Source organism: Priceomyces carsonii (genome assembly GCF_900007245.1).
Source record: "Priceomyces carsonii strain CBS4050 genome assembly, scaffold: Debaryomyces_carsonii_scaffold_7, whole genome shotgun sequence".
Taxonomy (NCBI): Eukaryota; Fungi; Ascomycota; class Pichiomycetes; order Serinales; family Debaryomycetaceae; genus Priceomyces; species Priceomyces carsonii.
In genome coordinates this window covers 1,036,637-1,060,263 of record NW_026946680.1, presented here as the reverse complement: position 1 = coordinate 1,060,263, position 23,627 = coordinate 1,036,637, and the positions used below count along the sequence as shown (strand labels likewise).

Below are 23,627 nucleotides of genomic sequence, written 5' to 3'. Positions count from 1 at the left end.
TGAAAACAGGCAAATTTTTCATAAAATTTATTCAAATATTTCATTCGTAAAAAAAAGAAAATTTTGTACAATTATACTTTTATCTACTCTATGTATAAAGTTATAGAACTCTATAAAATTTGTCATGCTCCATGTATAAAATTGATTCTCAATTAACGAGAATAGAATGCCATATCAATGAGCGAAGTCACAGGAGGTGGAAAACTTCTCAGGTACATCTTCAAGAGAGCCAACTCAACCAACATTCTCCATTCAAAGGATGTGTGGTGTAAGAATCAACCATCACCATTTTTTCTTCATCCGTTTTGTTCAGACCTCTATTTTTAAGACCCATGAGAATATCGGATGGCTTCCTAGATTCCACGTAGCACCATTGATCACTTATCATGGAAGAAAAGTGCCAATACAAGTTTGCAAGTGCTATTTTGATTTCAATGAGGGCTAAATTTTTCCCCAAACACAGACGTATGCCTTTACCAAACGGCATCATAAAACGTTGTTGTCCGGAGACTCGAGACTTGAACTCTTCTTCGCTTTCGTTTTGACTTTTTAACCACCTCTCAGGAGAGAATTTCCCCGGAGAAGGAAAGACGCTTTCTTGTCTATGCATAGAAAAAGGAAGACAAGATATTACCGTACCTTTTGGAACTAGAATTCTTTTCATAGTATCACAATCCGGGATTTCTACTTCATATGATCGATCGACGACTCTTGGTTCAGCTCCAGGAATGGAAGAATGTACACGCAAATTTTCTTGCAATAGTGCATCTAATACAATAAGCTTATCGATTGCTTCGAGATCATCAATGACGCTATCTTCACTTTTTGGAACCCCAAAGTGTCCATATAGTTCCTCTTTAAGTCTTCTGTGCCAAACATTGTTTACTGGCCGAGATAACTCATAGCAAAAGTAAGTAAGCTGAGTAGCTGTGGTTCGATGACCGGCAAAAATATTATCAGTTATGAAACTATATGCATCCTTTCCAAAAAAGCCTTTTCCATTCAATGCACGAATACTAGGTGATTCACTCTTTTCCTCAGCTTTCGAATATAATGAAAAGTGCCAGCTTTCGATTTTTTTAAAAGCGTTCTTGACATCATTCGTTGCGATAAACCGAAAAATACGAGGGAAAAAAGTTGTCCAAAAGGCAACACTATCCCTGACCCTATACAATTTGACGATTTCTCTCTCCTCTAGATTCTCAATAAGATCGGTACCACAAGAAGGTCCTAACTCAAATGCCAGAATAACGTCCATTGCCAAGCAAGAGAAAAGTGAAAAAACTTCAACTGCTCCTTCGTTATTTGCCTTTGATGCACTCATGTCAGTACGCACTCTTTTAACCAATTTGCCTGCTATTTTTACCAAATGTTTTCTAGTTGGATTCAGTGTTGAAAAGATGGCAGTCTTCAGATACATGGTCATCAAAATTTTTTTATACTTCAAATGACACTCATTGTTCAGCTCTGAAAATGGGTTCACTCGATTTCCATGGTTCCGAAAGTTTTCATAAAAGCAGCCCTTGGAAAAATTTTTGACATATATGTCATTGATCATGTCGGGAGAGCCATTGACCGAGATCTCAGACGGTGATAAAACTACTACATCTCCATATTTATGATGAAGACTGTTTACTTTCCCAATCCATTCATTTGTCCTTTGTCCATTAAGTGATGGCCATTTACTAACACGGTTCCAGTATGGACCTGGAATCTTTCTCAAGGGAGAGAGAAAGAACGGCACAGCAACAAGGTAGTAAAATAAAATAGCGCCTAAAAGTGCACTACTTGAAAATAAAGGATGGTGCTTATATGTCTCCACTATATGTAAAAAGTGTTTTTCGAGCATTCTTTCGTATCTCAGATCTCAAAACCGTGATTTGCTTTGATATTTGCTTAGATATTTTGTCTGGTATTTAAGCTTCTAAAATTTATTACCCACCAGCGAGCGGTTTTTAAAGTAGACATACCATGGTAGGCAAAGCCGCCGCTATCATAGAAAACATCGGAATATATGTAATTGGTATAAGGGATCGCAAAGTTTTACCAATGCGGTATTCCCGACAATCCACTTGAAAATGAAATTATCATCGTGCATGATTTGTATAGTGCACGAAAATGTAGTCTTATTATCTAGCAAGAAAAAAGCAGCCATCCTCTCTCACAAGCTATTGACGCCCATTCGATGCATAATAGCCCATCTGGATTTCGTTCCCAAATCTCCTCTATCAAGTTCAATACCTTTGTTATACCTCCAACAGGATATCTGCATATTAGTTTTTTGATGGTTTCAAGAATAAATTGCCTATCTTCTACAGTCACAGCTGTCATACCGCAAATAAGAAGAGGAAATCCTAGGCACGGTACCATTTCTGAGTACATGAGCTTCTCGACTTCTTGTAAAGAACAAAGTAGAGTCGATTGCAGTTTGAAGGAGCACGGAGGAATTTTCTCTATGTGGTTGAGATACAAATTACAAACATGCTTCATCAATTGAAATAACGAAAGATGAGAGTTTAATTCGTCGCCATTCAAATTGCAAAAAGATCTCAAATTTGGTGGCTCGCATTTATTAATAGCACCTCTTAAATCTGCGACAGATTTGTCAACAAAAGAGAAGTAATCAGATCTCAATTGCAGGAACTTAGTTCGAGAAGAAATATTTGAATCGCCTGAACCTAAGATGTCAATGTCATCATCGCAGATTTCCAGCCACCTCTTTTTAAAAAGAACGTTCATATTGATTAAGTCTCCAAGTATCATGTATATTGGTTGACAAATGCCTTGAAAGGGGTCCACTCCATAATCATCCAATTCTAGTAGCTTTGCACCTTTAAAAACAGATTTGTAGTCTTTGAGAAAGTCGCTACCATTGACGAAAGTATCTGAACTCAATAAATCATGGAATTGAAGATTAGACAACATCCACTTGATGTCGTTACTAAAGTTGTATTTTTCAAGAACTTTAATTATACCACCTTGTCGTTTGATGAGTTCCTGACATTGTCTGAAAAGTAGTCTCCAATGTTTAACATCTCCAGAGCATATTTCTACCGAGGTTCCGATAAGAAAAAATGTAAAAACAATCATGAAGTCATGCTTATCAAGCTCACCATGTATATCGTAAGCTCCCAAAAGGAGTTTTGATGCTTTTAACATAAATTGTTGATAGTTTTTAAAATTTAGCTTTCCATCGATAAACAACCCACCCCAGCTTGCTAAGGCATATTGAAGGGGAACATTAGAAGCAGCCATGGGCAAGAAAGTCTTCAATAGATAATTGGACGACAGAGGTCCAATAGTAATAAGTCTAGATACATTAAATCGAAAATACTTCAAAAATTGAGATCCTTGGCCAACCAACTGAATGGTACCATACGGCAAAGACAGCGGGATGCTAATAAAAGCATGTGGCTGCTCAAAACTTAGGTATGGAGTACTCACACGAGTACCATATTCGCTTCTAACGTTTACCAAGTTCACAAAACTATTGTCTAAAGTGCTACCTTCTCTAATACTTTTGACGCATGACTTTGAGAATTGATTCAGATTCTCTGATTCAGAATCTAGTAACTTCAATAACCCCAGTTTTCGAATACTACCTAATTGAGGATCAATAGTAACATTTTGATACACAACATCCAGAGGTACATCTTTCATTGCCAGTGTTTCCTTCTCTTTATTCCAACAAGTGTCGGGAACGCTACAATTTCCACAAATTGGCTTTACACCATCACACCTTTTCCTAAAAATGATTCATTAGTCTCTAGAAAGAATATCGCTCTATATCTTTGAACTTACTTTTTTCGACGGCAGTTATCACAGGCGTTCTTGGCCCGTCGTTTCCCTTCGCAGAAATGTGAGAATCTTATATTCGTTTTTTTTTTGGAAACTTTTTTAGCTTTGGGTCCTGCTTCCATGCCGTGATTTATGTCGCAAGGCGCTAGGGCAATCTATATAGATCATTTAAATAAGCTTGAGCAGTACTTGGAAAGAAAGTCTATGTATCTTATCAGCAAACGAGGTTGTTATTGAGACGTCGTGTACGTGGAGAAGATGTGATTTCAGCCCAGACACCTTATCGTACGCTGATCTTAGAAAAGCTGAGCTTCAACTCGACTAAGGCATACTAAATGTATGGTTGATTATTAAGTATGGCAGATGATTGATACTGCTGTATGGCTTCTCAGGTGACCTTTTCATGTTAAAAGTCAGATTAATGTGCCAAGTAACTATTTAAATATGCTTAAGGATCTCAGGTCAGATCAATTATCCACAGTTATGCCCATAGAGAGCCTCCACTTTATTTTTAAATAGGGTCCGGATTTTTGCCTAGTTACGAAATATTGGTCTTCTATTACCAGTCTCTGCTATCAAATTTATAGAATTTTTTGGTGACTACATGGACCTAAGTAGTATTAGTAAGAGTTTGCGTAAATAAATTGAAGACGCTTGCCTGTTTTGAAGCCAAAGGTACAGGATAATGTGATTAAGACTGAGATTTTGACGTAGGCAAAAGTGCTTTTACTAACTTAGGGCTGATTGCTATGGAACAGAGGATAAATTTAACAACTTCCTAGAGTTGGGAAGATTTGGGTATAACGACAGCCAAAAAAGTGTCCTATGTTCGAACAGTTCGATGGTCAGTAATTTTAGTCCATTCATCTAAATACAAAAGAAAAAAAACCCAACGTAATAGTCAAATTATATTAGCTATAGTGTAATATAACGGGCACCCAAAAACAAACTAAATAAACCTTGCTATATCCAGTAGCTATACAAACCCTTCAAATTAGATATATAAAGCCAAAGCAAAGAAAATAAAGAAACCAAAAATAAAAATTCAACCAGTCTTAATAGAAAGCCTGAATTCTTGTAGCACAAATGAAAACTAATTGCAAAATAAACCTATTGCCTTAGCGAAACCCCCCCTAACACAATCAAAAATAAAAGAACTGAAAAATTTCAATTCGTTGACATATGATTCAAAAATACCACCTAATTTCTTGAAAAATTCTGCATCGAATAGGCGAGAAAAATCAGGCTCTGAAAATTCTGCCATGGAATTGCCCCCAGCCAAGAGCGGATCGAATATCCTGCTGTTGCTCTCCGTCAAATAAAACTTTACGAATGCTAATCCACTTGTAATCCCAATACCCATACCAATTCCAAAGCAGCATGCGAGCCAATATCTATTAGCTGAAGCAAAGCATTTGTTAAAAATTGATATCAAAATATTAAAGCGAAAAAATCTTGAGGATAGTTGTAATGGATCATTCAAATTTGTGGAATCTTTCAAATCAGTTTTGAAGCGCTTTTCAATCAATTTATAGTCTGTTTTACTCTTTGGCACTAAGTCCATTGAATAGCTATTAGTAATCGATAGACTCTGACACCTCTTTTTTGTAGGATTGGCAGATGTCTGCGTCATGCTAAATTGATCATCAAACTGGTTTATCTCTATTTCAATAAAACTTTTGAACTTATCAAATAGATTTTCTTGCTTTAAAGAAGATGCTTTCCAGATTTGATAAGGTTTCAAACGATTAATCAAATCGAATAAATTTATGAAGTAATTATTCGTAATCATGTTGATGATTGTTAGCTTGGGTAAACAAGATTCGTCAAAGTTAATACTTGAAAGAAAATCGACAAAAATTAACGAACCGTCATTAACAATAAAGATTAGGTCCGAGTTTTTAGTTATCATTTCGTCAAATTTCAGGATCTTAGAATTTAAATTTAGGTGTCTAATGCTTATCAGATTGAAATTGACTTCTCTTTCAATTTTATTGATTAATTGATTAGTTTCAAAATTGAAATTGTTACATGAACTCAATACTGTGACTTCAATCTTTTTGCTTGTCGTTAGTGAATTTGATACCGGCAATTTTGGCATTATAAAGGAACTCGGTGTCACGTCATCGTCTTCTTCATCTGTCTCGAAAACTAACACATGACTAGGACGCAGCGGCAGTTGCATATAGTTTACTAGAACTGGTGCATCATCTTCATCTGAAGTTACAGATAAAATTGAAGAAGTTGGTTTTATCTGCTGAAGGACGGACTCATTGCTTATCGATTGCCATGATGTGATAGAGAACTGAGACTCTTTCAACTCTGGGGACATTCCTCTTTCAACCTGAACTCTCATTTCAGGTGTGAGCCTCCTTTCCGGTGACATCCTAGAGAAGGCGCCGTCGCCAACATCTAAGTCGGGGTTGGTAAGTGCATTATAAATCGACAGGTGAGAATTAAACAATTTTTTCAATGATTGTTGTTTGACAAGTAGCGACGGTGATCCAGGCCGCGATGTATTGCTATCAATAGTTTTGGACATCATTCGTGGATTGATTGGAGCTTTTACTTTTTAGTGGTGACTATCCCGCTATAAAGTGGCATTTAACGTGTTTTAGTGATAAGATCGAGAGTGTCACGTGCTATTTGTAAATGTTTTACAACAGACTGTTGCAAACTGCCACATACCAAATATTAGGCTATAGTGACTACAATATGCTGGGCATACAAAAGACTTACAAATATATACAAATATGTTCAAAGAAGCGATTGAGGTTTAGCCAACTCGTTTTGAATACCTTCTGTAAAATTTCCCAGTTCATCTACGAATCCCTGCCAAAGTTCCCTATCTGGCTCGAAGAAAATCGGGAACTGGTACTCTTCATCTTTGATGCGGATAAAACCACTATGCAAGCCTATCTGGTTTGATCTGAAAAGCAAACTATTTGGATTTTCTTGACGATGTTTGAGATGGAGAAACTTATCATCATTCAAGAGCGGTAAACCAAATGCAGCCAAGCAATGGTCCCTGATTTGATTTTTTCTACCTGTTTTCAACTCAAATATTACTGGATAGATATAGGAGTTGAAAAGTTCGGGATATTTATCGTTCAGTACATATTTCAGATGATCGTAAAGTATTTTAAATTTTGTGCTTGACGGTCGAGCTTTAGGGGACAAATGCTTTGTAATTCCTAGACTTATAACACCAAATGAGAGAGTCGGATCGATGCTAAGGCTACTTTTCGAGCTATCGATTTTCTTGAGATGGTTCTTCAAACCATTGCACTTGATTAATCCCACATACCTTCTTGTAAATGTAATTGAGTCATCTTCCCCCTTCAACGACTGATTAAGCTTCTTTGTAAATTTTTTATTACGAGAAACAATCATTCCGCCAGAGACGTATCTATCTAGCCTCTGCACTAGCTGAAATTGCTTAGGATTGAGTTTTCTATCTGGATTCCATTTTTTAAATGCTAGGGTAATCTGTGGCAAGACACAGGCAGGAGTATACCCATTGCATAAAACACCAGATGGTTTATTAAGGACAACGTATCTTGAATTTTGACATATTATGTCTATATTTTTTATTGCCATAATTTGTTTATATAATTATTTGTACAAAAATTTCTAATATTATTGATAAATTGAGATGCATATTAAAGTGTACAAAATCTTTCACCAAAATTATCCTATCGTAAATTAATGAGATGACTGCAGACCAGTCCTCTCAGGAATCAACGAATAAGCCGAAGGCAAAGTCAAGAAAGCAAACTAGTCATGCTAGTAAAAGGAGAGGAAAATTGAATAGAAATCGAAGATTTGAGAATGAGAAGAGCTCTAGAGATAAACCGAAGGAAATAAAGAACGATTATAAATACTTAGAAGTTGTCAAACTAGTAAAGAGTATTCAACCAGTGACCATAAATGGTGTCCGTACTGATGCGATACTTGAACAGGCTCAAAAATCCCTACAGAGCTCAAAGCAGCATGATCCAACGGAGCCCTTCCCCAGCTCATCGAAGAATCGCAAGAGGTCTACAAATGTTTCACTCATAAGCAGCAGCTTGGAAGACTTTTTTGTAAGGCACCCGAGCTCGCCACTTTACTTGAGCTTTGTAATCGAGAATTTAGACCCAGACTTTCCCTATGATTTACCCTTTCTTCAAATTACCCTATGCATTCCCACAACTTATCCATACAAGAACGAAAAACCTCATATAGTTGTTTTGAACGACGACATCCCAAGGGGTTTTGCCGCCAATGTTGAAAAAGGATTTGAGAGAATAGCTAATATAGCATTGGGAGCAGAGGATGAGGATATCAAACTAGTGAATGGACGCGGACTTCTTTCACAGATCCAAACTTTAAATCGCTATTTAGAATTCTTTTTAAAGCAAAAGAGTAGGCCAACTGTTACTTTTGTTAAACCGAAGAGCAAGAGACAAGTGCAATATAATGAAACATTAGGGAGCAAACAAACACATCTGAAAAATGGGAAATCAGTGTCTTCTAAAGTAATCTTTAATCTGCTTCCATCAACCACTGAAATAGGATATAGACAGAGGCTTATAAACGAGGTTATTGATAGAAAGATTAGCTTGAAGCTATTCAAAAAGAACTCTCACCAAAGTGTTTACAAACTTCAGCTTCCTATTCGAAGTAATGACTCAAGCATTCCAGAAATTTGGCGAATGCGTCAGACGATTGACGTATTCTTGACCATACCGATCGACTATCCCAAAAATGAATGCAAACTATCTATACCAGAGAGCTTCAGTAAAAATATCCTTTTCAGAAGTGATTCTGATCTCAATTTATCTACTCTTAAAGAGACTGAACTAAGTGTGTCTACTAATTTTCTGAATTACGAGTTCGGGTCTGATAACTTGCTACACAGATTGAATTTTTTCATCAACAATTTCTGGGCTTTTTGTCTCACGCAAAATCAGTTTCATACTTGGAAGAGTAATATGAAGTATTTAACTAGCTCTTGAGACTGTCTTGTAATGTCTTATCAATCATTAGTGATCGATAAGTAAATTCTAAGTTCTTTTCTTTTTCGGCTCGTATATATGCGTCCTCTTTGCTTGAGCATTTTGGGGCTTCGCATAAAAGCGTCTTGAATAGCAAAAAAAAATATATATATAAATAAACACGAATGACCATACTTAATCGTGTTAAATAATTTGGTTATGGTATGAACGATCAAATAACCTTTCAATACGCCAACGAGTGCGAGTTAGAGATTCATTGCTCACCCTTTGGATTGAGTGGTTTGTATATCAAAATTAGTGGTACCGATGTTCGTGGAATTGGGTCCACTTTGGGAATAATAACAGGTTCAACTAGAGGACGAATACATTATAATGACTCAAGAGATTTGATAAATCGAGAATATAAGCTTTACGTGACGGTAGATCCTGAGGATATGTTGAGAATAGATTTTACCAAAATTATACTTGATAGTACGGGAAGTGGAAAATTCGATACGTCTAATGACAAGGACGACGATGAAGTTCCAGCCTTAATCTTCATGGGGAAGTGCCCTGAAGGAAGGCCAGAAAAAATACAGCCCTTTATTGGTATATTCTCATTTGAAGGGGAAGATACTAGCTCCGGTCTAAATGATAGCCAATAGACCTAGAACAACAATGTGAACTATTATATTTCATGTCGGAATAAGTTCAGTATATCATTACCTTGAATGCCAACAACGAGAGCTGACGCACACTTGAAGCAGATTTCACATCATTTCTTAAACACGTTGGGAAGGGAAGTAGCATCCTATTATAATTGGAGTGATACTTTTTCACAGAATTAACTACATGGCTAAATGCACGGTTAGCTTTGGTTCTTAGAAGCACAAAAAAGCCAATCCACTATAGTAAAAACTTTAAAATTGTAAAATTTGATTCTTATAGACATTCAATAGTCAGTCACCATAATAGAAACCTCGAAATTGTAATCGAGCCTTTGACTCACCGTAGACGCATTAGTTAAACAGTCCGATCTTATTTTAACTATCAGTCATAGTGATCTAGATCTAGCCATTAATTTTCAATCTTATTGGTCAGCTTCTTATCCGCCCATTCATTGATGACATTGCTAGTGCTTGAGGGCGCCTAGTAGCTTTGGCACTATAATTGACTATTTAGTATTTTAATACTAGCATAAGATACGCGCTGAATATGTTATGAAATATACAATAAATCAGTCCTATTTTACCAAATAGATTTTAGAACTGTCGACAAGCTAAATATATTACACATTTTACGAAACTCGGCTCTTAAATGCCATATTCTTACGGAGACTCTCGAGCCGAGCTTCATTAGAATGCGAACTATATCCTAATCGATTTATGGACTAGGGGCAAAAAATCGCGGTAAGGTCACTACCACAATCCAAATTGCTCGCTATTTTAATTAATTCGCACAAAATAAAAATTAAAATCATGCTGCCTCGGATGACTTTACCTCGGATCATATTTTAATAAAGAATGCGGAGACACTATCGCTTGTGACAGTAATCTATATAAGTAATCAATTTTGCCATTACTTATAAAATCTGGGGACAACTGTGAAACCACTAGTGATATATATATATTTACCTAGTCTTTTTTATAAGCATAACTTATTATACAAGAAGAAATGGAAAGACTTAACCAATTAGGTGGCCAATTAAGCCCATCATCAAAGCAAGCTGTGTTGGAGAAGAATCCTGATGATGTTGTAATCGTTGCTGCTTACAGAACGGCATTGACAAAAGGAGGTAAAGGTTCCTTCAAGGATGTCGGATCAGATTACCTTTTGGATAAACTCTTGCAAGCCTTTATTGCAAAGACCAAGGTTGACGTGAACTTGATTGAAGATGTTGCTTGTGGTAATGTTTTAAACAGAGCTGCAGGTGCTTCAGAACACAGGGGAGCTTGCTTGGCTGCTGGTATTCCAAATACAGCTGCATTTGTCGCTATCAACAGGCAATGTTCTTCTGGCTTGATGGCTGTTTCTGACATTGCCAACAAGATTAAGACGGGTGAAATAGACTGTGGATTAGCATGTGGAGTAGAGTCTATGTCTGTCAATTATGGTCCTCAATCAATTCCGAAGGTTGATCAACATTTGCAAGAAAATAAGGAAATGGCTAAGTGTTTGATTCCAATGGGTATAACAAATGAAAACGTTGCCGCCAAGTATAGCATTCCGAGATCAGATCAAGATGAATTTGCTGCCAAATCATATAACAAAGCTGAGAATGCAGTTACAGGAGGTAAATTCAAGGATGAAATTTTACCTATTGAATCAATAATTGCTGAAGAAGATGACGATGACAACGTAACTTACAAGACTGTGACAGTTGACACAGATGAAGGTCCAAGAAAGGGCGTTACCGCTCAATCATTGGGTAAGTTGAAGCCTGCTTTTAAATCTGATGGCTCCACTCATGCAGGTAACGCATCCCAAGTCTCAGATGGTGCTGCTGTCGTATTATTGATGAGAAGGTCTTTGGCTGAGAAAAAGGGTTATCCAATTGAAGCTAAATATGTTTTATGTTCTTCTGTCGGGGTTCCTCCTGAAATCATGGGTATTGGACCAGCCGTGGCCATTCCATCTGTTTTGAAGAAAACTGGCTTGACCGTTAACGACATTTCCATTTTTGAAATTAACGAAGCTTTTGCTGCTCAATGCTTATACTCTGCTAGAGCTTGCAACATCCCAGAAGAAAAGTTGAATATTAATGGTGGTGCCATCGCTCTTGGTCACCCATTAGGTGCTACTGGTGCTAGGCAGTATGCCACGATCTTGAGATTGTTAAAGAAAGGTGAGATTGGTTTGACTTCTATGTGTATCGGTACAGGTATGGGTGCTGCTTCCATCTTAGTTAAGGAGTAAAGTAAATCATTCTATTATTTATGTACTATTATGTACAACGTATATCGTTAATGAATTCCAAAAAATTAGTGATGATTTATAAGTAAAATATTTACATTATTGTACAAATTCTCTTATTTATGCTACTTGAAATACACGTTAGAGCCACTTCTCAGCAGCCTCGGTTCATTTGCTCCATCAGTTCTTGATTGCAGTGTTTCACTTTGCTGTTGATGTGCACCATGGGGGAAATAGACAACATTTATGGGAGGTAAATAGTAAACACTTGAGATTGGAAAGTAATTATACCGTTTAATTGATTTTAAATCAATTGGCGCATGGCTGGATTGACTAATGGAAGTTGCTTCTTGTTTATTTTTCAAAAGATCCGTTTCATCAGCTGAAGAAGTTGCATGTTCTGGCTCACCATCTCCTTCTTCGTCTTCCTCTCGGTCATCTTCTACGGCAATATCTTGATTTTTCTGGCTCTCGAAAGTTTTCCCTCCAGCTTGTTGCCTCAGCTCATCATCCTCACCATTATTATTTTCATGCCCAATCTCAATAAAGCTATTCTTCAGATAAGCTGATCTGTTTTTAATCAAATAATCCATTCTATCATTGTAGAAGTTAGGAGTTCTTCCTCTCACCACTATAGGTTCACTTACCAATTCACACAACGTTACCTCATTGGTATCATGACCACCAGACGAAATTTCATCATCATCAATATAATCATCGTAGTATAAGTCTGCAACAACAGCACTTAATCGTAACTTTATATGGTAGTAAGTTTGAAATGTAGAGCTACCATTATGAGGCGTTGCATTTTTAAATTGTAGTTTCTTTATAATAAAAAAGTTATCTATCTCATTGTTAAAAATTGTCGAATCATTTAAAGTGATAACATGTTTGCTAGATGATATGCAAGTGGGTTTACACGTTTGACCGCCACTTTCTATTCTGTAGTCTTTATCATTCGGATCACTCTTAATGTCAAATGGAACATTATTTGATATGTTAGAATTTGCAAGAATTTCGATCTTAAACCATTTGATAACCCTTTTCACTTGATAGCCATATTCTGTGGTCTGGAGTTTTAAGATTTTATTGTTGGAAACAAAACCAGAAAGATTCATATTAATTGGAATTTGAATGTAATTTCTTCTATAGCACGATATAACCTTAGGATCTTTTTGATCAACTATATCATTACCATTGCTCATAGTCGAAAGATAATGTTTATTCTCCGCATCATTTGTAATAAACTTTCCTTTTAAGAAGGCTCGAAAATCAACATAAATAACATTGTCATCACCATCAAGGAGCACCTTATCCAACTGTACAGAAGGCTTGAAATCTAATAACTTAGTGAGTTTGCTTGGCTTGTATTCTATATGTGACTCAATAGTTTTGAATGGCTTTCGGTTCGATTTCTTGCGTTTTCTATCTTTTATTGTTTTCTCATTCGAAGTGCCCTGCATGTGTGTGTCAGAGCTTCCTGGGATAGGCAAAGGTGTACCCTTCCTTGAAATAAAGCTAGCAGAGGGCTGAAGTTGTAAGAATGCAGGAGTATATGTCCTATCTGTGTGTGGAGTACCGCTATTCATCGAAAATGACTCCAACCCACTGCTAGTAACACTGCCTCCCATGAGAGGTGAATCATTCATTTGCAGAATATATTGTTGCATTTGCGGATTCATATGAAACATTGGTTGCTGATAGTGTTGTTGCATTGATGATGCTTCTATAGGAACAAAGGGAGCGTAATGGCTAATGTGATGCCCACTAAGTGATCCTGAATGAATACTTCCATTTTCACCTCCTACTACACTCCCTATATTACTATCGTATCCCACATTTTCAGCAAGCTGCTTTCGTATTTTTGCATTGAAGTATACCTCTTCATCGATTTGTTCTTGCTTGATGCCCCCATCTGACCTAACTTTGTCTTCATTCGCTGTAGAAGGATTCAATAAATCAGGAAGAAAAAGGGACGTAAAATCTTCGAGCCTATCACTCCCGTCCATAATATTATACACTATTCCACAAGCAGTGATAGATTCCTCGTTCAAGATTAACCTTTTCCCAAATTATGGACCCTTTTAAATTTGATTACTGTATAAACTAGTTATTGTTGTGGGCAAGAAAGCGGAGCAAAGAGATAACCGAAGAAGACCACGTGACACAAAAGACATTCTATAATACAATATGAGTTTGCACTCATACGGAACATAAATAGACGAATGGATATGGCTTTACGAGAAGACTTACATCTCTCAGCCTCTACTAACCGTAAATATTGCAGCACTTTGCCACAAATTCTTTATTCAGATTATCTCGTATTTTATACACGGTAAAGGAACAGAGAAAGGAAAGTCGCGGCAAAGAAATATCGTGTGGTACACAACATGAGGTGAGCCACTATGACAAAAACGTTTAGCACGGCAAAAGTAACGAGCTCCAAACTTGGATCTTTTTACGGCATCCAACTACTCAGTGGTGTTTCCTATCTACTATCTTGCTACATGCCTTAAAAGATGCAATTACGCCGTAGATTAACTACTCTGTGCATATGTGGTATTCATTAGTCATCACCCCACGGTGAAATTCGTTTCCCCAGAGAGCCAAAGAATCCGTAACAACTTAGTGTATACCTAGAATTGAATAATGGTGCGACACTTGACGAGTCCCCTATTAAAACCATGATGGCTCACTTCAAATACTGTCAACTAGAGCCCTTTGCTACTTTTTTCCGGACTATTTACCTTCCGATTTGTCAAATTTCGTTAGCGTAAGTGACAGTGTATTCGTTAGCCACTACCGGCGCAGGGGGATCTCTTCCACCCTGCGTTTCTCCTGACTCATAATTGTAAAAGTTGCCGAAAGAAGGTTTATCTTGATTTCAAAGGTCGTCTAAATATGATCCACGGCAACTGTAAACTTTATTGTAGCTTTCCGGACCACAAAGCGTTTATTTTTAGAATAGTAGGTAAACAATTTCTGAACTTTTTTTTTTTCTTTTGTTGGTGAGAACAATCCTGAATTTAGCTGACTAAAGGACACCAAATTATAAACTGGATCACTCACAAATAAGCAGACCTAATATTTATAGCAACCACACAAACATTCATAATTTGTACAAGTGAACGGCACGTCGAAATCTTATCCAGATTATTATTAGAAATCAATAGCCGTTTGAGAACAACGCGTGGATTATAAATTGGAATTAGTTGATTAACAATCAGGTAACTTCAAAAAGAAAAAATTAACTGACTCGTTAGTTGTAACACTTGTAACACTTGAATTAAATAGAACAGCTATAAAGAACTTATAGGTGGTTTCTTAAGGAAGAATAGTCTTTGTTTCGATTTACTTAAAAAGATATGGTACAGGACACGTTCGTAGGGCGAACGGTCAACAAGGTTTTCAATCAGGATTTTATAATTGATAAAAGGTTCAAGATTATGAAAGAAATAGGGCATGGAGCATATGGTATCGTATGTTCTGCCAAATACCAAGATGAAGATGATCCAGAAAGTTCTCTGGTGGCCATAAAGAAGATCACAAATATTTTCAGTAAGAAGATTCTCTGCAAAAGATCTTTAAGGGAACTTAAGTTGTTGCAATTCTTTCGAGGACACAAAAATATAACTTGCTTATATGATTTGGATATAGTACCGGATCCGGTTTCTGGAGAGTTTAATGAAATATATTTGTACGAGGAGTTGATGGAGTGTGATATGCATCAGATTATTCGATCTGGTCAACCTTTAACAGATCTGCACTACCAATCTTTCATATATCAAGTTTTATGTGGTTTGAAGTATATTCATTCTGCTGACGTGTTGCATAGAGATTTAAAACCAGGAAATTTACTAGTAAATGCTGACTGTGAGTTGAAGATATGTGATTTCGGATTAGCAAGAGGGTTCTCTGAAAATCCAGAGCAAAATGCAGGTTTTATGACAGAGTATGTAGCCACAAGATGGTATCGAGCACCTGAAATAATGTTAAGCTTCACTAATTATACTAAAGCTATTGACATTTGGTCAGTAGGTTGTATCCTAGCAGAGCTTTTAGGTGGCAAGCCATTGTTTAGGGGGAAGGACTATGTCGATCAATTGAATCAGATCCTATTGATCTTAGGTACTCCAAAGGAAGATACGTTGACTAAAATTGGGTCCGTGAGAGCTCAGAACTACGTAAGATCCTTACCTTTCATGAAGAAAGTCCCATATTCTCAACTTTTTCCAAATGCTAATCCGTTGGCCTTAGATTTGCTAGAAAAGATGCTATCATTAGATCCATACGAAAGAATTACAATCGATGACGCTTTAAAACATCCTTATTTGTCTGTTTGGCATGATCCTTTGGATGAACCCGAATGCAAGGTGAAGTTTGATTTCAAATCATTCGAAACAATTGACGATATTGAGACCATGAAAAAAATAATAGTCAAGGAGGTTAAGAGTTTCAGAGAATTTGTGAGGAGACCCATTCAAGAGCAACAACAAATCCAGCTACAGCTACAATTACAAGTTGAGCAAAATGAGAGAGAGCAGCAAGAGAAGCAAATTGCGGAATCTTTGAGTAATCTCTCTTCCTTCTCATTAGGGCAAGATAATTCGTTTCATCAGGAGAGTAACAATAATCAGAGGAATACTATTGGGAATAAGAATGGAAATAATGAGGACCATGATATGCAATATTATCTGTCAATTCCGAAACCCCAGGAACTTGATGAATTTACCATGTTGAATCGAGGGCATCAAGATAATGGGTTGAATTCAGATGACATTCTGGGGTTGTTCAGATTGGAAGAAGAACTTAGTTTTGGCTTAGATGGTAATGGTCTCTTTCAAAGTATATAACTCAAGTCATTGCTCGAAAGATTTGGTGACAAAAGTCTTTTCGGAGTGGGAGGAAATATGATTTTCTGAAAGTGGAGAGTGATAAAATTAATACAGAAAATGATACAGAAAAATGACATGTTCGTTATAATAAAGAGCCTCAATTGCATTTATAGATTTTCCTTAGCATAAATACTTGTATACTATTAGTCGTTAATCATGGGGAGATAGTTTTTTAATATGATATTTAAATATATCTCCACTTTTGGAAAAACACCAGAAGCTGAGATTATCGAAATAAAAACCTTCGATTTTTCCATCTCTTACTAAGCAAGATAGATCCAAACTTAATAGGGGTATCTCAATTGATGGTACTAACTTATCATTCACTACTGGATGTATGACAGCGTCGAACTTTCTTCCAGTTGCCGCAAACTGTTTCCTAATTCTTAAATCGTACAATGATTTATACAATGAATCCACAACTTTCATATGCTCCATTTCTTCATTCACAGAGTTCTTGAAATTATTGCCAGACATGGAGTTTAAAATAGTAGTCATATTCATGCTCCCATTGTTGTTCAACGAATTGGAATTTGCAAAACTTGAAAGATTCGGAGTGACATCATCATTGCTTATAGATAACCCTCGACTATGAACATTTTGGATCAGGGTTATATTCGGACTAGGACTCAATGTCCTTTTCGGTGAGCTTATAGAATTAGAGTTCGGTGATAAGCTAATGCTTGTTTTTTTGATGTGTGTCGCTGACTCAGTCTTCTTCTTATTCGGAAGTAACTTTTTAACTTTTGGTAATGCCTTATAATCAAATTCCCAGATGATAATTTTACCATCGAAACCACAGCTCATTAGCTTATAGACTAGATTTCCGGTTGAATTTTTATTTTTTTCATCTGCTATAAAGGATACTTTGTGGACGGTGTTGGTATGTCCTTTAAACCTACCTACAATCTTGATATCCTTGATAATTAACGGATAAGGGTTACCATAATTGGTATCATTACCAAGTTCATTGTCGTTGTCCAAATTGCAGTTAGAACTGCTCCCATTCTTATTAAAACCACTTCCTAAGTTATTCAAAGCCGAGTGGTGATTGGACATCGAAGTACTTGATGGAGATAGAAACTGATTGAAATTAGAACTATTCCCTGTTTCACTAAATGATCTTCTTGTAAGGCCACTAAGATTAGTGCTGGACTGATAATTATTACCTGAATTTTTGATCAAGAGTCCACTAACATTGTAATAGGACATCTTAAATATTTCGATCAAGTCACCCTTACCGGCAACACTTAAGAATCTAAAATCAGGAGAAAACTCCACATGAGAGACTCCATCATTAAAATAATTTGATATGATATCGGTCACTATCGACTTATTTAATGGATTTTCAGGGTTGCCATACTCAAACTTTGCAGTCGCCATTAAATCTAAAAACTTCACAAAGCCATCTTGTGAAGCGATAGCAACTAACATAGGATTCAGCTGGGTGGATGTAACTGTCGTTCTATAAGGTATTGTGGTTGTAATTGAGGTAATTGGTTTATGTGATATTTTGAAATGCCCGATTAAATAGGTAGGAAAATCCTTAGCATCTTCTGTTGGGTTCTTGCTGTGATAGCTTAAGTCAAACTTTTTAAAATATGTTATATAGGCATCTTTGGCAACAACTTTCTTCACATATCTAGATTTACTTTTCTCCTCATTTAGAGTTGGATAAGGATTTAAAATCACTACTTCACCGTTGGCTAAACCAGCAAGTATCAAAAAATCAAACTTCGGATCTCTTATAACGTCAATAGCTGTGACAGGAACATTACCAGAGCTACTTGAATTTGAAATTGACGAAGTTGATGAAGAGTTATCTTTCATTTCGATTAGGCCAAAGTCATCAAAGCTTATATATGTTAAATGCGTTAAATTTATCATGAATATTTCTCCTGAATCGAGACCAAGTATAGCAATTGTTTCACCAGTTAAGTTAACAAATGCTTTAATGCTGGTAATTATAGAGTTAGATCTGAATTGCAACCTCAATAATGTATTTTCAATTACTTTTTTATGGTTCACAGCCGAAGAAGTCGCAGCAGTAGATTCCTCGTAGGGGTAAATAGGCCTATCAGTACAGATTTCAGTAGTTTTCCTCCAATTTGAGTTTGAATCAATGGCTATTACATTGAAAATGTTGACATGTGACGAAATCAAAAGTTTTGACGAAGAAGTCAAATCATTTGTATAAGTGTCTGGGTTATATTCCAACACCTTTTCGACCAAATGTGACTTTGAAGTTGGATGGGGCTTTAGACTCGCAATGAGATGATGATAATTACCACCGCTCAGGCCATTAGATGACATTTTCAAAAATCTATTGAAATTGTTAGTCAATTTCGCAAAAGGATTCTTACCATTCTCATGGTATGACCCCGTTACAGCCTTATCTAGTTGACCTAAATCGACGATAGTAGAAAGACACCCTGGGTTCAATTGAACGTAATTGAAGGGATCTTTAGATAAAGCATTCACATTGGCTCCAATTTGCATTTCTCCTTGCTGATGTTTGTCTCGATGATTTACAATCTTTTTGAATAGACTGGTGACATGATATGGCAACGACACATACGTCGTTGATTCATTTGATGAAAGGTTCAATGGCGGACGAGAAATATTGAGGTACTGCTCCTCTAACTGTGCTTTGTGTGCCATCATGAGTGGCCAGTCTACTGTCATTTCATGTGCCTTTTCATTTTTCAAAGAATAATGAACATTATAATCTAAAAATGAAAAACCGGGGCACACCTGACTTAAAAATGGAGCTAACGAAGGTAGCTTATCTGGCCTCACTTCAATCAGCGTCATGATAACCAAGCAAGCTTCCTTTTTAACGTTCGTTCCTCTTTTTTCGTCTTAAGGAGATTACTTAATGGCTCAGTTGTCGTTTATAGGATATCGCAGTCCTAGTATGGGAAAGGTGCGAGGGGTCCTGTACAGACGGGATAGTGTGAACCAGTTGAAAAAAAAATCATACTGTCAGGAAAAAGGCAAAAAGATGAACTTGAGGTGAAAAAAAAAAAGCATATTTAGAGCAGAATTGTATTTTGATTACCTGAAGTCAACTTCAAGTTATGAGTAGATCTTTAGAAAACATACTAGAATGAATAGGAGTTTCGGCTATCTCCTATTATTGAACTTTATAACAACCAATAAAAATGCAGTTTTACGATAAGTTGCTTTGAACTTCGTCATAGCTGACATATCCCAGCATTCGACAAAACGAAAGGCTTACATTTTACTTCATCGAAATTGAAAGGGCTTGGGAGATGAAGGAGCATACGAACGTGCCTTCATTTTGCAATGACGGTGCAACCTGAACTTGACCAAATGGCTTCATACTAACGCAGTCGAAAGAGTGCTTGTATACACAAGAATCTTTCTTTGAACTTGCAATCTTCAGATAGTCAAGAACGAATGAAACCTGATGCCACCTAAAGATGCAATAACGCTATATATGTGTATCATGAGTCATGTGATACACGGGCACGCTTCATATCATGTGACCAAAAGTTTCTTCCGCTCGCTTTTTGCCACGTCGGGCTTGTTTATCTAGACGTCCATAGAGAAATTTTAAAGAGCAACAACAAGGGAGGAACACACGTTTGTTGGAAGCTTAACTAAAGCTATTAATCAATCAAGAAAAAGGGGTCGGTTTGGTTCCCAAGGACCATCAGAGACACCATAGAGACAACTGGACATCTAAAGTGCAGAATACGTGATCTACGTAATCAAATAACATCAATAGTGTGTTTAAAGGGGGTTGGAAGGCAATTTCGTGAGTGATACTGCACACAAAGTGGGCGACGTCGACCAAAGATTGAAAAATTTTGGTTTGCGAATAAAGCCATACACCCATACATAAGCACCCTTTTTGGATCCTTACACCCGTACTTAAGATAGTTCCGGACCATCGCTTCCCACCGGTTTATAGCATAACAACCTTGAGCTTAGCAACGGTGGAAGAGACAGCAGTACAACAACGACAGCAGTGGTAAGAGCATAGACAAGCTCATTGTAGAGGACCTGTGACAGAATGGCGGTATTACCGTCCAAGAATACGGCCAACGCAAAGCTGGGTGGCGCAGGTGGAGCGAGGTTTAGACAGAGGAAAATTTCTGTTAAACAGCCGTTAGCCATTTACAAACAAAAGGACTTGCCGACTTTAGATATCAACAATGAACTAGAACCAAGTCAAATCCATCATTTGAGCTCCAACTCTGCCCAGCAACTGAGAGATTTACATGCTGTGGATACTGGTGTGGATAAGAATGAAGAGGATGAAGTTCATCTTCAACAAGTCATCAATGCTGCGCAAAGAGCTTTGTTAGGATCAGAGAGAGGATCAAAGAAAGAACCTGAGAATAAAGAAAGCGTATATATTCCCACGCCCGATGCTTCTAGAATCTGGCCAGAGGCCCCTACGTATTATAATGATCATACTTTCAAGGAACCAGAATCGTACATAAAATTCAGTGCGACGGTGGAAGATACGGTCGGTGTTGAATATTGTATAGATGAGATTGACTTCGAATTCTTTGAAACCAAATTGAAGAAGAATTATCCCAAAAAGAAAGACGAAACTACTTGCACAGAGTTGGAGTTCGAAATAGTATGCGATAAATTAGAGAAGACTATTGATGAAAGACAGCCTTTTCTCTCTATGGATCCATCGAACATTTTGAGTTATAAAGAGTTGTCATCTCAAATATTGGAAGAATTCAAAAACGTTAATCCTAATAAGCCTTATGTTCAAGCAGGTTCTACAATCAAATATATTCCTACAACTGATTTAAAAGAAAAATTATCGAAGGAGCTAAAACTTGAGCCTTTCGTTACTCTCTTTGATAAGAATCCCAATGATCAGTCCTCAACTGTCCAAAGCAGACCAATCCCAAAACTTATTGAGCTTTTTGGAGAACCTATATACGACCACTGGAAGGGAAGAAAGATTGCTAGACGTGGAAAACAAATTCACCCGGTCCTAAAATTCGAAGATCCTAATGCGACAGAAAAAGATAACGATAATGATCCTTATATATGTTTCCGCCGTCGTGAATTTCGACAGGCACGTAAGACAAGAAGAGCGGATGCATTAGGGTCGGAGAGAATAAGGCTACTACAAAAATCATTACATAGAGCTAGAGACTTAGTTTTGTCGGTTGCACGGAGAGAGATCTTAAAATTGAATTTTTTGGAAGCAGAACACAATGTATTTAAAGCTAGATGTGAAGCTAAGTCATTGAAGAGATCGATTGGATATAAAGGAGATGAAGGGCTTTTCTATCCTCACAAGAAGAAGAAGATTGTCAAAGTTAAGGAAGACGATGAAGAAATGGCGAAAGCTAGACGTATCGAGAAAAGGAAACTTGAATCTCGTGAAGCGTCAGTCTCGTCAGCACATGGTGGATCTATTCGTACAAACGGTGTTCATAGAGATAGATTCAGTCATCAACATCTGCAACAGGAAACAGCTTCATCCTCTACTCAACCTTATGTTAAGTTACCACCTTCTAAAATTCCAGACATGGATTTGGTTACTGTTTCATTGGTATTGAAAGAAAAGAACGAAACAATTAGAAGAGCTGTTCTTGAGAAATTACGAAAAAGATGCGAACAGGACAAGGGCTTTACAAATGTCACCGATGACCCATATGAGCCATATTTCAATATATCAACCAACAATAACGCGAAAGAATTGAGTCACATCCCTTATTCTTCTATCGCTGCAACTAATTATCATGAAATCAATACTTCCAACTATATAAGCAAACATTTGAAAGAGATATTGAAAGAAGGAAAGAAACCTCTTCCGGGAATGAAAACATTTAGAGGAGCTAATGGAGAACTTATTCCTTCTAAGCCTTTTCCTCATTTGCTGTCCTTATTACTGAATAGCAACGAAGAGCGCGAATCTGATTCCTCCAGCTATGTCGCGCAGCTATTAAATAATATCAAAACGAATAATTTTGGTGCTTATAGCCACGGGTATGGATATCAGCAACGCCGCCATCATAGTCAAGTGACGACTGATCTCTCGGACCCGATTTTTAGACTAAGAAGAAGAATAGGAAGAGGTAATCGGGCTTTTATTGATAGAAGAGGTTTGATAAAACGGCCGAACAATATTGATGATCTTGACCATTATTTGACTACCGGCCTTAATGATGAAGGTGATCTATTGAATGATAAAGCTGACACGGGTTCTGAACACAAAGAAGTGGATAACAATACAAGCGTCGATTACTCTGCTCATAACAAAAACGTTTATAACTCGGAAGTAGATGCAGCGAAGAGACTCAGCTCAAACTGGAAATTCGATGATGATTTAACTGACTTTGAAATTGGCTTACAAAATCCTTTCAGTTTAGACCCATCAAAGTTAAACTGTATCAGTAGTAGTACTCAGTCAATTAGATTTGGGTCTATGTTATTAGCAAAATCATACGATTTATTAAGAGAGTCAGTTCATCAAAAACAGCAGGCTTATATCCAGCAAGCTAGAATGAGAGCACTCCAAATACAACAGATCGCTAACAAGCAACAACAACAACAAGCACAACAACAAAGACAGCAAAATCCTGAGCAACAGCAGCAACATTCTCCTACTGTTGGCGCAAATTCTACGTTATATTCAAATAAAGCGAGAGCGACTCCTAATTCAACTGGTAGCCTAACAAGATCTTCTAGTTCTAATTCTAAGATGTCGAACAGTTCGCAACCGAGAACAACCGGAAGCTCTCCCTTGTTAGCATCTCAAACCCCTGGTGGAAATCAAAACGCAATTCCTAAAGGAAGCCATGTGAAACTGCACTCAGCGTCTCAATTGTACAATAACAACATGCAGAATAATATGAGTCCCTCAAATAGTCCCGCTAGTGCTCCCACTACCAACAGTATTGATACAGGAAAGTCATCAAAGTGATAAAACGCTCTAGACGAGCTATATTATTTATGCTTGATTCATTCATTCGTTCACTCACTATCATCTATTGTATTATAGTTCATGCATAAAGTATATATATAAATGCACATA

The 23,627-nt window shown here is 37.0% G+C and overlaps 11 protein-coding genes across 11 annotated transcripts; 5 read left to right on the top strand and 6 right to left on the bottom strand.

Annotated features, from left to right (window-relative positions):
* Positions 1 to 220: 220 nt before the first annotated feature.
* On the bottom strand, positions 221 to 1,849 carry PRCAT00006360001 (cytochrome P450; the record flags this gene model as incomplete). Its single annotated transcript, XM_062956507.1, has 1 exon — positions 221 to 1,849. The coding sequence occupies one exon, from the start codon at positions 1,847 to 1,849 to the stop codon at positions 221 to 223; it is 1,629 nt and encodes a 542-aa protein (XP_062813003.1).
* Positions 1,850 to 2,133: 284 nt separating this feature from the next.
* Positions 2,134 to 3,660, bottom strand: PRCAT00006359001 (fungal specific transcription factor domain-containing protein; the record flags this gene model as incomplete). Its single annotated transcript, XM_062956506.1, has 1 exon — positions 2,134 to 3,660. The coding sequence occupies one exon, from the start codon at positions 3,658 to 3,660 to the stop codon at positions 2,134 to 2,136; it is 1,527 nt and encodes a 508-aa protein (XP_062813002.1).
* A 1,231-nt stretch (positions 3,661 to 4,891) lies between these two features.
* Positions 4,892 to 6,343, bottom strand: PRCAT00006358001 (uncharacterized protein; the record flags this gene model as incomplete). Its single annotated transcript, XM_062956505.1, has 1 exon — positions 4,892 to 6,343. One exon carries the CDS (start codon positions 6,341 to 6,343, stop codon positions 4,892 to 4,894), a length of 1,452 nt encoding a protein of 483 aa, XP_062813001.1.
* Positions 6,344 to 6,555: 212 nt separating this feature from the next.
* Positions 6,556 to 7,398, bottom strand: PRCAT00006357001 (pseudouridine synthase; the record flags this gene model as incomplete). The annotated part of the gene is made up of 1 exon (XM_062956504.1): positions 6,556 to 7,398. One exon carries the CDS (start codon positions 7,396 to 7,398, stop codon positions 6,556 to 6,558), a length of 843 nt encoding a protein of 280 aa, XP_062813000.1.
* Positions 7,399 to 7,511: 113 nt separating this feature from the next.
* On the top strand, positions 7,512 to 8,798 carry PRCAT00006356001 (uncharacterized protein; the record flags this gene model as incomplete). The annotated part of the gene is made up of 1 exon (XM_062956503.1): positions 7,512 to 8,798. The coding sequence occupies one exon, from the start codon at positions 7,512 to 7,514 to the stop codon at positions 8,796 to 8,798; it is 1,287 nt and encodes a 428-aa protein (XP_062812999.1).
* Positions 8,799 to 9,001: 203 nt separating this feature from the next.
* Positions 9,002 to 9,442, top strand: PRCAT00006355001 (uncharacterized protein; the record flags this gene model as incomplete). Its single annotated transcript, XM_062956502.1, has 1 exon — positions 9,002 to 9,442. The coding sequence occupies one exon, from the start codon at positions 9,002 to 9,004 to the stop codon at positions 9,440 to 9,442; it is 441 nt and encodes a 146-aa protein (XP_062812998.1).
* Positions 9,443 to 10,451: 1,009 nt separating this feature from the next.
* POT1 (acetyl-CoA C-acyltransferase) lies at positions 10,452 to 11,693 on the top strand (the record flags this gene model as incomplete). Its single annotated transcript, XM_062956501.1, has 1 exon — positions 10,452 to 11,693. The coding sequence occupies one exon, from the start codon at positions 10,452 to 10,454 to the stop codon at positions 11,691 to 11,693; it is 1,242 nt and encodes a 413-aa protein (XP_062812997.1).
* Positions 11,694 to 11,815: 122 nt separating this feature from the next.
* REP1 (Rep1p) lies at positions 11,816 to 13,699 on the bottom strand (the record flags this gene model as incomplete). The annotated part of the gene is made up of 1 exon (XM_062956500.1): positions 11,816 to 13,699. The coding sequence occupies one exon, from the start codon at positions 13,697 to 13,699 to the stop codon at positions 11,816 to 11,818; it is 1,884 nt and encodes a 627-aa protein (XP_062812996.1).
* Positions 13,700 to 15,055: 1,356 nt separating this feature from the next.
* MKC1 (mitogen-activated serine/threonine-protein kinase) lies at positions 15,056 to 16,543 on the top strand (the record flags this gene model as incomplete). Its single annotated transcript, XM_062956498.1, has 1 exon — positions 15,056 to 16,543. The coding sequence occupies one exon, from the start codon at positions 15,056 to 15,058 to the stop codon at positions 16,541 to 16,543; it is 1,488 nt and encodes a 495-aa protein (XP_062812995.1).
* Positions 16,544 to 16,735: 192 nt separating this feature from the next.
* Positions 16,736 to 19,399, bottom strand: PRCAT00006351001 (uncharacterized protein; the record flags this gene model as incomplete). The annotated part of the gene is made up of 1 exon (XM_062956497.1): positions 16,736 to 19,399. One exon carries the CDS (start codon positions 19,397 to 19,399, stop codon positions 16,736 to 16,738), a length of 2,664 nt encoding a protein of 887 aa, XP_062812994.1.
* A 1,228-nt stretch (positions 19,400 to 20,627) lies between these two features.
* EPL1 (Epl1p) lies at positions 20,628 to 23,516 on the top strand (the record flags this gene model as incomplete). The annotated part of the gene is made up of 1 exon (XM_062956496.1): positions 20,628 to 23,516. The coding sequence occupies one exon, from the start codon at positions 20,628 to 20,630 to the stop codon at positions 23,514 to 23,516; it is 2,889 nt and encodes a 962-aa protein (XP_062812993.1).
* Positions 23,517 to 23,627: the final 111 nt, after the last annotated feature.